The following is a 12956-nucleotide window of genomic DNA, read 5'->3' as shown; positions in this document are numbered from 1 at the left end:
CATGGCACAAAATTAGGAAGCCTAATAGAAATTGGAGGCTGTTATACGATGCCTTAATGGTGCACTATTAGTTTTCACACACTGCAGTGATCTTTCAGTATTTGAGTTGTATGCTACCCAGACAAGTTTCTCTTTCCGTGCAGCAAAGACTATGAATTACAAACTGAATTCTCTGGCACTTGGCACTACACTAAAGGAAGGTTTTTCTTTGTTAAAATCACCCCATATATTCTCTTGTACATTTTTTTTTTTTTAATTTGCCTCTCTGATAATTTCTCTTCTCTGCCTCTCCCTTTTCCCCAACACAGCTGTATCTCATCCAGGTGGTGCAAACCTGCAATGTGGTCACCTTCGTGGAAAAATCATTCGAACAGTTCTCAAAACTTCACAGCCATCTCCAGAAGCAATTCCCATCTCATGCCCTCCCAGAGTAAGGCAGCATATTAGTGAATGTTATTCTGCTGTTAAGTGGTTCTCTCTCCTGTGCTCACACAAATCCGTGAGAATATTCACGGCAGAGGTATTTTTAGAAACACAAAGGCAGAGCAAGATATTCTATCAAGCCTTCTATTCAGCCCCAGAAGAAACTGAATCAGAGACCATTGTGACAGTCTAAGTTTTATATTTTATTGTTCCTTTTTTAATGGGGGGAAAAAAAGGGGAACAGCTTGGGCCTGACAAAACTGTTCCTGAAATTAAAGGGTTAGTGGTGTTGACTTCATTAAAGGTGCCTTTAATATTTTTTATTTTCTGCATGATGTTTATCAAAACTCATGGCAAGATCCATATGTTAAAGCAATGTAGGAGTGCTCACAGTGGGTCAGAACAGAAATCTCTGACTCTAGCACCATGATGAACATTTTTAGAACATGATGCACATATTCCCAGCTGAGAAATACACAATAATCTTATGTTCTGTCCTTCCCCAAACCCAATATTTTGTGCCTCACATCATTCAGTTTTATATCTTTTGAAAAATATGCTGTCATTAGTTGCAATAATTCTGAATGTTACTTTTTATCCATATGCGTGTCCATTCCTGCTTTTCATTTTCTGAATGTTATCTCTTTACAGTTTCCTGGGGCAGTGAGTCCCTGGTTTATTTCTGCCTTATTTAAATCATCTTTGCCTTATGTAACAACTGTCCATGGCTTTATTAACACAAGGGGAGTTATTTTTCCTATATATATATATATCATATACATTATACTGCATACACCATTGAGTACAAAGTAGTCCTCCCCTAGACAGTCCTTCTGACTTACCTGGTACAAGCCCTTATTCAGGCTCAGTCTGCAAAAAACCATAAAGCTGGCCTAAAATACAGCAGCTCACTTGAACCAAGCTGAGATTCAAGTGATATGCTTGAAAAAGAGAAAGGTCTTTGGGTTTGACCTGAAGTAAATAGCCACAAACAACGTGGTTTGACTTAAAGCCCACGAATTTCAGATCCAAAGTTAGTATTCCCCCGAGCTTGTGAAAAGTATTCTGAAAAATGGCTAAGGTTAGTTTATTCTAGAGAATGTCTCCTACCTGAGGGGATTTTATTGACTGCAATTTGATTCATTATGGCTTTCTCACATGAACTGGTTTGCAGCAGCTGGTGAGAATTGAAATTTCACTAAACAAATACTGAAAGTGCTTGAATCATGGTTTTGATTTGGGGATACTTGCAGGCTAACTATTAGGTTGTAAAATAAAATATTTAACAAGTACCTGTTTATGAATTTTTCCTGTGGTGAGCAGAGCCCTTTGAAAGAAAATATATTTTTCTTCAGAAACTTATAAACCTCAGAAACCCTGTAGTGAATTTCAAAAATAGTACTAGCCATTTTTCAGATAAATCTACCTCTAATAAAATCCTTCACAACATTTTCACTGCTAAAGAGCACTTCAGAACTCACAGAGGGTTAATCTGCATATACTGAGGCTGTCTCTAGGAGCTCCAGTGCTTTATTGCCATAATTCAGTCCCAGCAGTATCCTGTCACTGCAGGATCTTTCCCTAAAATTGTGTTAAAACAATCCATTTTATGATGTTTCTTGATAGGCATGTTTTTTTTAATGCTAAAGTTTTGGGTTGTTTTCTAACAGAACTTCATTAATTTGAGGTTTTTCATGTATCCCAGATTTTATTCTAATAATAAAAACCTAATTATTTCTTTATAGGAAGTTATTACTGAAACTGCCATGCCATATCAGACCATTAGTCTGCCTGTGTGTTACAAAGCTCCAGCTCTGGCTGATGCCAGATGCTTCAAAAGGGAGGAAAAAGCCTTGTTCCACAATGTAACCACAAAATCAGTTTAAATATGTCTGATTTAAAAAGTTAAATGCTTAATATTACTAGAATAATTGGAACTGCTAACAGAAAGGACTTGGTTTCTGCTTGGTATTGATTCTGTGAAATTGTACATATTCGTGTCTCCTTAGGAGAAAACAATGAAATATGAGAGTGCTTCTTCATACAAGTGCTAAATACTGAGTGCATTGTCAGAAACGAATGGCAAAAGCTCAGACTTCTCAGAACCTGAAATTTTGCTATTGACATGTGTTCATTCAGCCCCTGTTTAAAAGTTAGAAACACAGCTGCCCTAAGCAAGCCCTTGCACTCCAGCACCATCCTTCTCATTTGGTTTCTCAGAGGGTGTTAATTGTGTTTAATTATTGTTTTGTAAAGTGCCAAAAACCTTTTTGCCCAACAAAGCACGTAAGTGACATAATTTGTAGACAGAACGATGTTCAGACAAGTGGGAAATGCAATGTTCTCTGTAGGACATCTGCACAGGGTGCAAGTTTATGTTTTCTGATCCATTTCAAGTAGATGCAAAGATGAGTGTCAGGTTGGAACGTTCACCTTTTCTAACACAAGTGCCCCCATACGGGCAAGGCCCCTTTCAGCCACAAACACGATTCAGCAAAGGCACAAAGGCCTTTACAAGAAGGGTTCAGTGCTGCCACAAGGTTCGTGTTGTCCCTCACTCCAGCTGTTATTGGTGCTATCAATCAGCAGTTTCTCTGTCCTCTGTTTGGCCACTGTGCTTCGGATGCATCTTCTGAGGGCCTGCATTTTCCAGCCAGAGCCCTCTCTTTGTGTTACACAGACTAATTCACTTTAAGCTGCTTCCAAACAGTTCTTCTCTCCCATCCCTTGAAAGAAGTCCTTTTGTGCCCCAGAACATTCACAGGCTATCTCTGTGTGCCAGATGACCTGGGCTCTATTTTTAGCTGTGCTGTTCACATATGTCATGGTCCTGGGTCATGTCACTCTTCCCTCCCCATTATGTGTCCTGCCACTGTGATTTGGTGAGGGAAGAGTCCAGTGCCACGGGCAGGAATCATCAAAAGTTCATACATATATGCAGCATGCTGATGTCATCCTAGTCCCTCGCTGGTTTCATTGCAAACTACGTTACACCAGCGCTGAGTTTTTCCCTACAGGATTTTCCAGCTGCCTTTCTGAAGGCTGGCTGAGTGTGCCTTTCCAGTGTATCACAAACTAGACAGTTCCTTTGTCTGAGCCCTTCAGATACCTGTTGAGATCTAGTGGATAGAAGAGCTCATAGCAGAAAAAAACAAGGTTTGTAAACAAGACACACTTGACTATTTACAGTGGTGGCAGGGGGACTTGAAATACAACCAGATGAAAACTTCTACCTTTCTCTGTCTCATGTGTTAGAGGACATAAAGCATAATGTTAATTATGCATCCTGCTGTTAGCAATCCGTATCACAAAACCCATTATGTGCAATTTAGCACAGATAGCTTTTCTAATGCTCCTTCAGCCTGAGAGATAAATAACCTTTGTCAGGGCAAGGTTAATATAAATTGATTATGTGTGTTGTTAAAACTCTAACCTTTTGACTGATCTAATATGCATGGTCTCTAAAATGCAAAGATGATTCAAGTAAAGAAATGGGAGTTTTTGACATTTTCAACCACCAAAGTATTTGAAGATTGACATAAGGCCATTCTATGCATGTGTGATTTATTTACTAACCCAAAACTAAATTCATCTTAATAAAAATTCAGCAAGAGCATTACTTGTACTATTTTTATTGTTATCGCTTTTGTTGGGATTGATTTTGTTACTATGATGATAGTTTGTTTTCATATATTATTTTTGATATGCTAGTCCCTGGAATTAGATATGGGATCAGGGAATGACTCTGGAAACCTTATCTACACTCTAAATAGCTGAGGTAAAAATGCAAGCAATGATATATTCATCAAATGTCACATTGTTGCTGTAAGGCTTTGGTGCTCAATGTTCTGTGGTAAGGATATGTCAACTCTGGGCTGCAATCAGAGATCTGTTGTGCAAAAAGGCAGTGTTTCCTTGGGATCATAAAGGGACAATTATTTAGATATATTTAGAAACCATAAAATGCAAAGAAGTGTCTTTTAAGATTTTTTAAATTTATTTACATAATTTTTAATTAATTATTTAGAGAGAAAAAGTGCTTCAGTATGAGACAATTTACCAGCAAATTATTAGAAGAAACTGAGTCAGGGAGTAAAAAATCCTCTGGACCCTGCACACATCCCTTCCCTTACCTGCAAAACCTCTCAGGAAGTCTTGTCTTCCTTCTGTTAAGTAGAGCTGGAAATATTTTCAGCAAATACAGTCCAAGAGTTATGCTTACGAATATTGTTCTTTTGCAGGTTTCCCCATTCATGGCATTTACCTTTTACGGATCTTGAACACAAAAGAGTGAAGGATTTGAATCTCTATCTGAAGCAGCTATTAAGTGGCTCCAAGAAACTGGCTAATGTGAGCATTTCCAGTATTTCTTTTATTTGCACATGACTTCTAGCAGTATTTTACCAAAAGATTCAGGAAATTTTCCATTGCCTGTTGTAGGAAAAGAAAAAAAATACATAAGTGACATATCTTGTAATGATGCATTTTGGGATGGAGCCATTGCAGCATTCATCAAAACTTAAGACAAGGACAAGTATGACTGAGAAATAGTTCATCAGACCTAGCAGGGCATTTTTCAGAAAAGCTTTTCTTCTTTTGCTGCCATCGAAAAATAGTGATTCACTGAATTTTTGACAGTAAGGAGTAGGTTCTGAGGAATGTAATGTCTAAAAAAAGAAGTAAGCTTTGAAATATTGAAAAGTCTGATTTTGACAGTTGTTAAATGAAAAGTTCCATCCTTTCAGCCCAGAAATACCCATTTCAAAATGCACCTAACAGGTAGAAGAAATAGTTTTGCAAACGTAAGACCTAACCCAGAATGTTTCAATAATATCAGAATGGTACATTTGTGTCCATTAAAATTGGTGTTTTCACATTTGTTTTATTCATTATTTTTTTCTGAGGTTTGAGGTTCTCCTCCTGTTTAAAAATGGAAAGCCAAAATGGTAACAAACATGGACTTTTCATTGTCTGGGGCAGGACAAAGCCTTGTGCACCTCAGCAGCACAAAAGCCAGGGCTGAGAGCAGCAAAGGGGCCACAGGCACCCTGGGAAGATGTTAAATCATGATGGTGCAGAAGCTGAATGGTCAATTACTGACACTGACACCAGGGTCTGAGAGAAAGGAGCATCCTCCAGCGAACAGCCTTTGTCAGGAAAGCTGTCAGGCAGGGAAAAAATGGTGTTTTACATTAGACCCCAGGCTTACACAGAGGCTTAGTAAATTCAAGTGAGTCAAGGCACGAGCTCGTGCTTGACCCTGCTGTTTCACTGTTGGCACATTCTGCAGCAGAGCTTGGGCCTCTGCCAGGTGAGCCATGTCCTGTCCCATGGCCTCAGGGCCACAGCACAAACTGAGGATGCTTTGGTTTAATAGTATGGACAGCCAAAAGAGGGTATGACAGGATGTTTGTTCTCCAAAATCTCAAACAACTTGCAGGAGGAAAATAAAAAAAGTTTGCTGCCTAACTATATAACTTTCCCAGCTGCGACTTTGTAATGGAGATTAAAGAGGAAATTGTCCATATGCAAGACAAACAGGAGTTATGTTATTAATATGAATATAAATTCTGAGCCCTGAGTTGAAATTGAAAAGATTTCCAAAGAGGATAAAAATCTTTTTGTCTCACAGAGTTACAGTTAATTTGGTGTGAACAGCTGACTTGGGTACTTGGTTCCCTTGACTCACACTGGGAAATAATCTGCTCAAGTTTGGGTTGATTGTTGTGCAATTAAAACACAAGAAGTTTCACCTCAACTTGAGGAAGAACCTTTTTACACTGAGGGTGGCAGAGCACTGAACAGCTGCCCAGGGAGGTCGTGGAGTCTCCCTCTGTGGAGGCATTCCGAGCCCACCTGGACATGTTCCTGTGTCACCTGCTGCCAGTGACCCTGCTGTGGCAGTGGGATTGGATTGGGTGATCTCCAGAGGTCCATTCCAACCCGAAGGGTTCTGTGATTCCTTCCTGACCTCACGTTAGGGCCACGGGTTTATTTTACATTAGCGCCTTTTGGTCACAGCTGAGAAAAAGCTGATCTAAGCCCATGGCCTAGAAATGAAGAGCTCAGTATCTTCTGCTGTGCTCTGGGCTGCTGGAAGGTACACGGATTTTCAATTTGGGCCAAACACTGCTGTGCAGAAGCCTAATCTACAGCTGAAAAATTAGACTGCTTAAAGCCCTGGGATAGTCGCAAAAACATTTCCCGGTGGTGCACAGGAGCGCTGCTGTGCCTCCCGCTCCGTGGGTTAGTGCCCAGCCAGAGCAGGCTGCCTGGCAATGGGCTTCCCAGTGCCCTTCCTCCTCCCTTCATGGGCCTGCAGCACACACACACCCCTGGAACTGGGGACATCCTCCCAGCACTGGAACACAACCATGACTGAGGTATTTGCAGGTAACTCTGGACAGATCTGCTCGGGGACAGACGCTGCTGTGGCTCTGAGTCAGCCCAAGGGGGGCAATTTTCCAGGCTGGTACAGCCTGGAGGGCTGAACCATGAGGAGAAGAAAGCAATTTTGTACCTGTGGGGGCTGTGCTGCTACTGGTTTGCTGGACTTGGAGGGCAAGGGGTAACAAATGCAGTAATGAGCAGATTGTTTCCATCTGTAAAGTGCTGCTGCATGTGGGAAATCATCTTGCTTACCCCCATGCAGCTAACCTGCAATTCTGGATGATAACCTTTAAAGTTATTGATACTCCACAAACACTGAATCATTATTTTTACTTCAATATGCTTCTCCTGCTGGGAGATGGGAGAAATTTAGAAAATACTGACATGTTCTGACCCACTTAGAACAAGGAGACCAGTTGGTGGGTAATTTCCTTTGTATTCCCTTCTTTTTTACTTTACACTTTGGTATGAGTTTTTTAAAATATCATGGTGTCATCTTGGCTGTAGTCTGAGCAGAAAGCCAAGCTAGGAGGCTTTCTTGATAAAAAAAAAAATACAATTATTCTGTCCCTTCTTGTGCTTATGACAACTTTGCAGTCAAATTTGTCCTTTTTCTCAAATTGTTAGAGAGCCTGGCTGAAACCATTTAGTGAGTTGTCAGTTCTCAAGCACTGTCAAACTGTCATTCCTATGAAATAGTAAAACTATGTAGGAATAAATAATTAATTCAGAAATTTGTGAAGAAATCTAGGAAGAACAGATTCCTGAAGAACAGAATTCCTTTTACTTCCTTGCTGCAGTCATTTCTTTATGCTGAATTGTAATAGCTGTAATGTGTTGTAGCTGCAGAGTAGGCTGGAGTATTGTCTGAGATAGAGAGAAGAGCTTTTATTTCATTATAAAATACCATTGTAACACTTGTAATCACTGTAAACACATTACCCTAAGTGACTAGGCACCATTTTCTGCTCTGAAGAATTTAGTCCAGTCCACACAGGACTGACTACATGCTTGGTTCTACCAATCAAGTAATTATAAATCCTAGAAATGAAGAAAGAATCAGATTACATCCAAATCCCTTCCTCAGTCGTGCCTTAGGTGTAAGCTTTTTAGTCCCGACTGAGTTCTGATTATGAAAATTTTATTATAATTTAGAGTAGGTCAGAATGTCACTGACCTTTTCTGCTAAATGGTTGGAACAAAGGAGGAGAGGTGGAAAACAGCTGCCTTCTTATTTGCACTGGAGCTCAAATGGAATTAAATGTTTCTTCAAACCCTTCTTTAATGAGCAGAAACTTCTTCTTTCTCTATCTCTGAATTTTAGTACCAGATCCAATAAATGCAGAAACATCAGTTGATGGAGATATTTGTTCTTGGACCAGTTTAAATGCTTAAACTTGCTCATGCCCATCCCTATTCAAGGCATTTTTTTTTAAGTCTGTGGTTTACTTTAAGCACAAACCTCGCTTAGTTACTTTCATTGAAGAACTGCCTGGAATGGGAGTCCTTTCTGAAATTCAGGTTAGCACTGTTCTAAATAACTCCTCCACCAGACTGTGTTCATGAACAACAAGCTGCATTCATTACATCAATCACTGACATGCAGAAATTGATGCACCTTCATTGTCATACTGAGTCAAGTAGAACAGGATGAAAAATGGGTTTCAGCGCCCTTTTTTAAAAGATTTCATTCTACTTGTCCCAAACCAGTGTCAATATTTCTGATCACAGTGAAGGAACATTTAGGTCTGAGCCAGCTGCACCATTGCTGACTGACTCATCATCTGCATACACTGAAATACCTGAGTTTTCTAGATCTGCAGGGAAAAATTCTCAACACTCTTCAGAAACTTTGAGTTTTGTTCCATCAAATGGCAAAACAACCAAGTGATGTCACCAATAAGAGGTGAAGCACCAAGGAACAATGAACTGAAGGTGGGTAACATGGAAGACGACAAAAACATACGTTCTCAAAGCATAAAGGAATCTGTGACAAAAGACAGCTGCTGCTGACCCTTGTCATATTTTTCTGTGTTTCACTCAACTCCAACTGAGCAATGGGCTGAATGGAGACTGCAGCCCAAATCTCATCATACAAATTAGGGCTGCCCTAGTGGCTCGTGATTTTATGGCTGTGTTGTAGGAGGATTGTACACTGCCTGGGGACACAAAAGCAAGGTAAGGCTCCATTAATTAAGTCTGTGTTTGGCCCCCGTGACAAATACAATAGTAAGTTCAGGTGCACAGTAGGCTGATCATTAAAAAAAATATAAAGGCTTTTGGGATTTGAGTCTATAAAGATTTTCGAAGTATCCAAATTAACTGAGGACTTTGGGGGTGAGGATAAACCTTGTGCACACAGGTAAGCAAACAGTGATGGTGTTTCAGCTGTGGATAGGTTCTATAAACAGCTTTATGGTGACTTACAGGCTTTGTAAAAGGACTTTAAAGAGGATGTAAATGGAAATGATTGTAAATTATGTTCATTCATTTTCAAGCACACAGTAAAAACCAGGACCACAGCATTGTTCTAGGGTGACTAATGTTTTACACTGTAAAAGTAATCAAGTTTGATAAGAGCTTCCCATATTTCATTTCTGCTTTATTCACTGGTGCTCCTTGGGACTTGCAGAGATGAGAAAAAAGCCCCCACATGCCTGTATGGGGTACATACCATGAGGGTACAAAGTGCTCCCAGGGTACGTGGGTCCCTTGAACTCCCACCACTCCCGTATTCCTGCGGTGAGGCATCCAGCAGAGCCAAAATGGGGAGAGTTCAAAGTCCTCTCTCTTCCTCTGTCCTTTCCTGAAGTCACTACAGCTGCACCAAGGTCAGCTTTTTCTGGTTTCTTTCTTTCCTGCTGATTCTCCATCCTGTTAAAGTGTAACAGGCGCATGGGTGTTCTCTGACCCCAAATCTACTCGAGCACAGCTGAAAAGAAAGCTGAAAGCAGAGGGGAGGCTGCTTTTCTTTCTATTGAAATTAAATCTGGCTTGAAATCTGGCTGTGTTTCACAAACTGCAGAGTGCTTTTCTAGTTAGTCACTGAAGGAGAGCAGTAGACAAATTCTACCATGCTGCAGTGATGCAGGGCTGTACCAGCCCCCCAAGGCCACTGAAATATTTTATTTCGGTTGTAACCTAGTGCAAGTAAAGGTGGAATTTGTCCCTTTTGAATTTAATGGCTGAAAAATATCTCTTGAGTTCTAGCCAGACTGACCATACATACCTGTCTGCTCCTGTTCAGGCTAATATGTTGAGTGACCTACAAGAATATCAGAATTACCTGTTGAAGATTATTGTCTTATTAGGTAAGAACAGATAGACAATAGGAGGATTTCCTAAGAATCCCTAAGTGTGCAGTATTTTAGGGAATTTCTGCTTGCTGATTTAAAGGTAAGAATTCCAGGAGGAAAAGGGTGAGTGAGCACTTGTGGTCATCCTCAGTGCCTTCCTTTCTGCCAAGACCATCACAGGGTCTCTGAGATTCCCACCCAGAGTCTCTTCTGTGTAACAAAAGTTGCTGGGTTAGAAATGGACTCTCTCCACCTTAAAACAGCTCAAACGTGTTCAAAGCTCTGCTAGACCTGTTTCTATTTAGCAGTGTACCTAGGTGCAGGCTTAATTCTGTGCCTCAGTTGCATGAACTGGGCTCCAACTGATGGAGGTCTCATAGATTTAGGAATCACCTAAAAGTTCACTGTGTTTTTTGGAGGTCTGCTGACAAAGGGGGAACTTAATAAGGTACTTACACATTTTCTGGTGGAAATCTAAGTGGTGGGGTCCTGCAGCAGGCAGATTAGCACAGGGCAGGGGAAAATTGCTGTCCTTTAAATAACAGTGAGCAAAATGCTTATCTCCACAAACACCCAGGAGACACCCCCTCTTTGCTTTTGAAGCACTTTGCCCTGGACAACCTGCTGCATCTGCTCCTGCCACGTGATCTGTTCCATCAGGTTTTTGCACTCCTTCTGCCAGGATCAGCCTTGCTGCTTCCCCACAGGCTTCAGTACCTATTGAGCATGATGGGCACACAGGCCAGGAAAGCTTTGCCATCAGCTGTGGCACCAGCAGGGTTCATGCCTGTCCTGTTCACGCCTGCTCTAAGTTCTGCATGGCTCCACTTCTGTACTTAAATCAAATGTCATTTTTTTCAGTGTTCACTCCTTTAGAATGAGATTTTGGAATTACTGCCTGAAACATCTTTGCACCTCATATTTACAAACCTCTTGGTTCCTGCATTTCCATTTGTTGCAGAAAGAGTAGGTGGAGAGGAAACAGAAAGAACACCACGCTGCTCAATGTGGAATTTTTTATTTCTCTTTCAAGTCAGTTTGTGTATCTTTATTTCCACCTCCTGCCTACTTCTCTCAAGATCTTTGAACTCATAGGGCTACTTAAGTTTCTCTGCTTATTTTCATGCTGTCAAATAAAGGCTGGGCTGCCAAAAATATACTCTCAGCCCTGGAGATTTCCTGCACTTGGGACTTGTGCTGAAAGAGCGAGTGAATGTTCCTTAGGGAATAACTCAGCTGTTTAAAGCTACTGGAAGCTATGGCAGGTGTATGGGCTTTCCCCTGTAAGCTGTCTTCATCAGATGAGAGAATAATTACTCATGCTCAGTACAGACAGGTAATATTGGCAGTCCACTGCTAATAACTTAAGGATCCATCATTCAATTCAAGGAAAACAATTATGTTGGTTTCTCTTTCTTTCTTTTTTTTTTCTCCCCTGATTTTTCTTTTAAAGAAAATATCAGTATGGGAGGAAAAACTTCAAACAGTAGAGTGAAAAATGAAAGGCAACTGTTAAAATAAATCCAGATTGCTAAATCTTATCTCTCCACTGAACATACACATCTGTTCCTCTGTCTGCTGTATGCTGTAACCACGTGTTAACTCCTCTCTAGCTGTTTTTGTCACTATCCTCTTCCTTTTCTTTTTTCCTTGAACAAATTATGCTACAACTTGTCAAATTGAAACAACACAAATACTACATGAAGTACATCTTGCTGATAAGAGACACGTTATTTTCCACTGGCTGGAAAAAAACAATGGTGATATTTTAATGCTGGAATGTGAAAAGTCTCTTGTTCTATCCATTCATTACAGTGTCAGTCCCAGTAACATCAGCACGAATGTAATAATCCTAACCATCTTAAAGAGTGGCCATTCTGAAATATGGCTTTATGAAAAGCTAATAAAATGCAATTACTGTCCAGCTTTGATTCAGACTCATAAGAGTCCATTTAAGAATTCACGTTTTTATTACCTTGCAAAATACTGAAATCTGGGGATTTGGTTTATTGTTTTAATTCTCTCCAGCTGAATGTAACTACCTGTTATATATGTTCAGTAGAGCAGCACAGGTCAGTACATAAAAATAAAAGTTATAGCAGTACATAAGGCGGATTACTCTTTTAAACAGGATGGTGAAATATGATCATGCCTTTCTCTCCCTGTGGGTTTCTGGTAGGATTTAACTTTGTATGGAGCTTTTCAGTGTGAGTGTCCATTAAGCTGCCGTGGGAGGGAGGTTTGCACAATATCTGAGCCTCGGGGAGGCACACACGAGGTCAGGTACTTGGGGTCAGTCCCGTGCCAAGGGCAAGTTTCCTGCTGACTACACAGCTCAAAGTAAAGACGGGCTCCTGCTTTTGTTTCACAGATGGGCTGCTCTGTCAAAGTACTTGCAGCTGCTAATACAAATCTTGAGCTACTGGAGATCAAGCAAGAGCACAAATCTCAAATGTCTGGCCCCCACAGCTCGCTGCTGTCTGGAAGTGTGTTGACAGAAAGGGGCCAGGTAGGCACCAGTGCAGCATCCCTGAGGCAGTGCTAAAGGGCACCATCATCCTCCCAGTGCCTGAGCAGAAGCCATTCCCCAGGTTCCTTGCCCGTGATCATAGGGGAAAAGCTCCCTTTCATTGCTAACTCTAATATATGCAATAAAAAATTACCAGCAAGCTTCTTGGAGGGGAATGATGCAAGGAGCAAAGCACAACAAATGATATTACCTACAGTATTTGTATTCTCTTTCAGAATGAGCTAGTACTCAGCTTCTTCCTCAATTGGTCCAAAAATACCTTGGCAGAAGATTCATCATCTCTGACCTTAGGTATGTGTATTACCAATCTTATTTCT

At 40.7% G+C, this 12956-nt stretch overlaps 1 protein-coding gene across 5 annotated transcripts in view; it reads left to right on the top strand.

Moving 5' to 3' along the window:
* PIK3C2G (phosphatidylinositol-4-phosphate 3-kinase catalytic subunit type 2 gamma) overlaps window positions 1-12956 on the top strand; it is a 212025-nt gene that overhangs the window by 171865 nt on the left and 27204 nt on the right. For 4 of the 5 annotated variants that reach the window (XM_069003543.1, XM_069003544.1, XM_069003545.1 and 1 more), the window contains 3 exons: window positions 309-430; window positions 4665-4773; window positions 12855-12930. In XM_069003543.1, the coding sequence (XP_068859644.1) occupies window positions 309-430; window positions 4665-4773; window positions 12855-12930 (307 nt within the window). Of the gene's footprint in view, window positions 1-308; window positions 431-4664; window positions 4774-12854; window positions 12931-12956 lie in introns of those variants that run through there. The other variant, XR_011148031.1, reaches the window with a different exon arrangement.

This window comes from Aphelocoma coerulescens, chromosome 1A (assembly GCF_041296385.1).
Source record: "Aphelocoma coerulescens isolate FSJ_1873_10779 chromosome 1A, UR_Acoe_1.0, whole genome shotgun sequence".
NCBI classification, from domain to species: Eukaryota; Metazoa; Chordata; class Aves; order Passeriformes; family Corvidae; genus Aphelocoma; species Aphelocoma coerulescens.
Note: the sequence above shows the minus strand (reverse complement) of the source record. Positions and strands in the feature narration are given on the sequence as shown.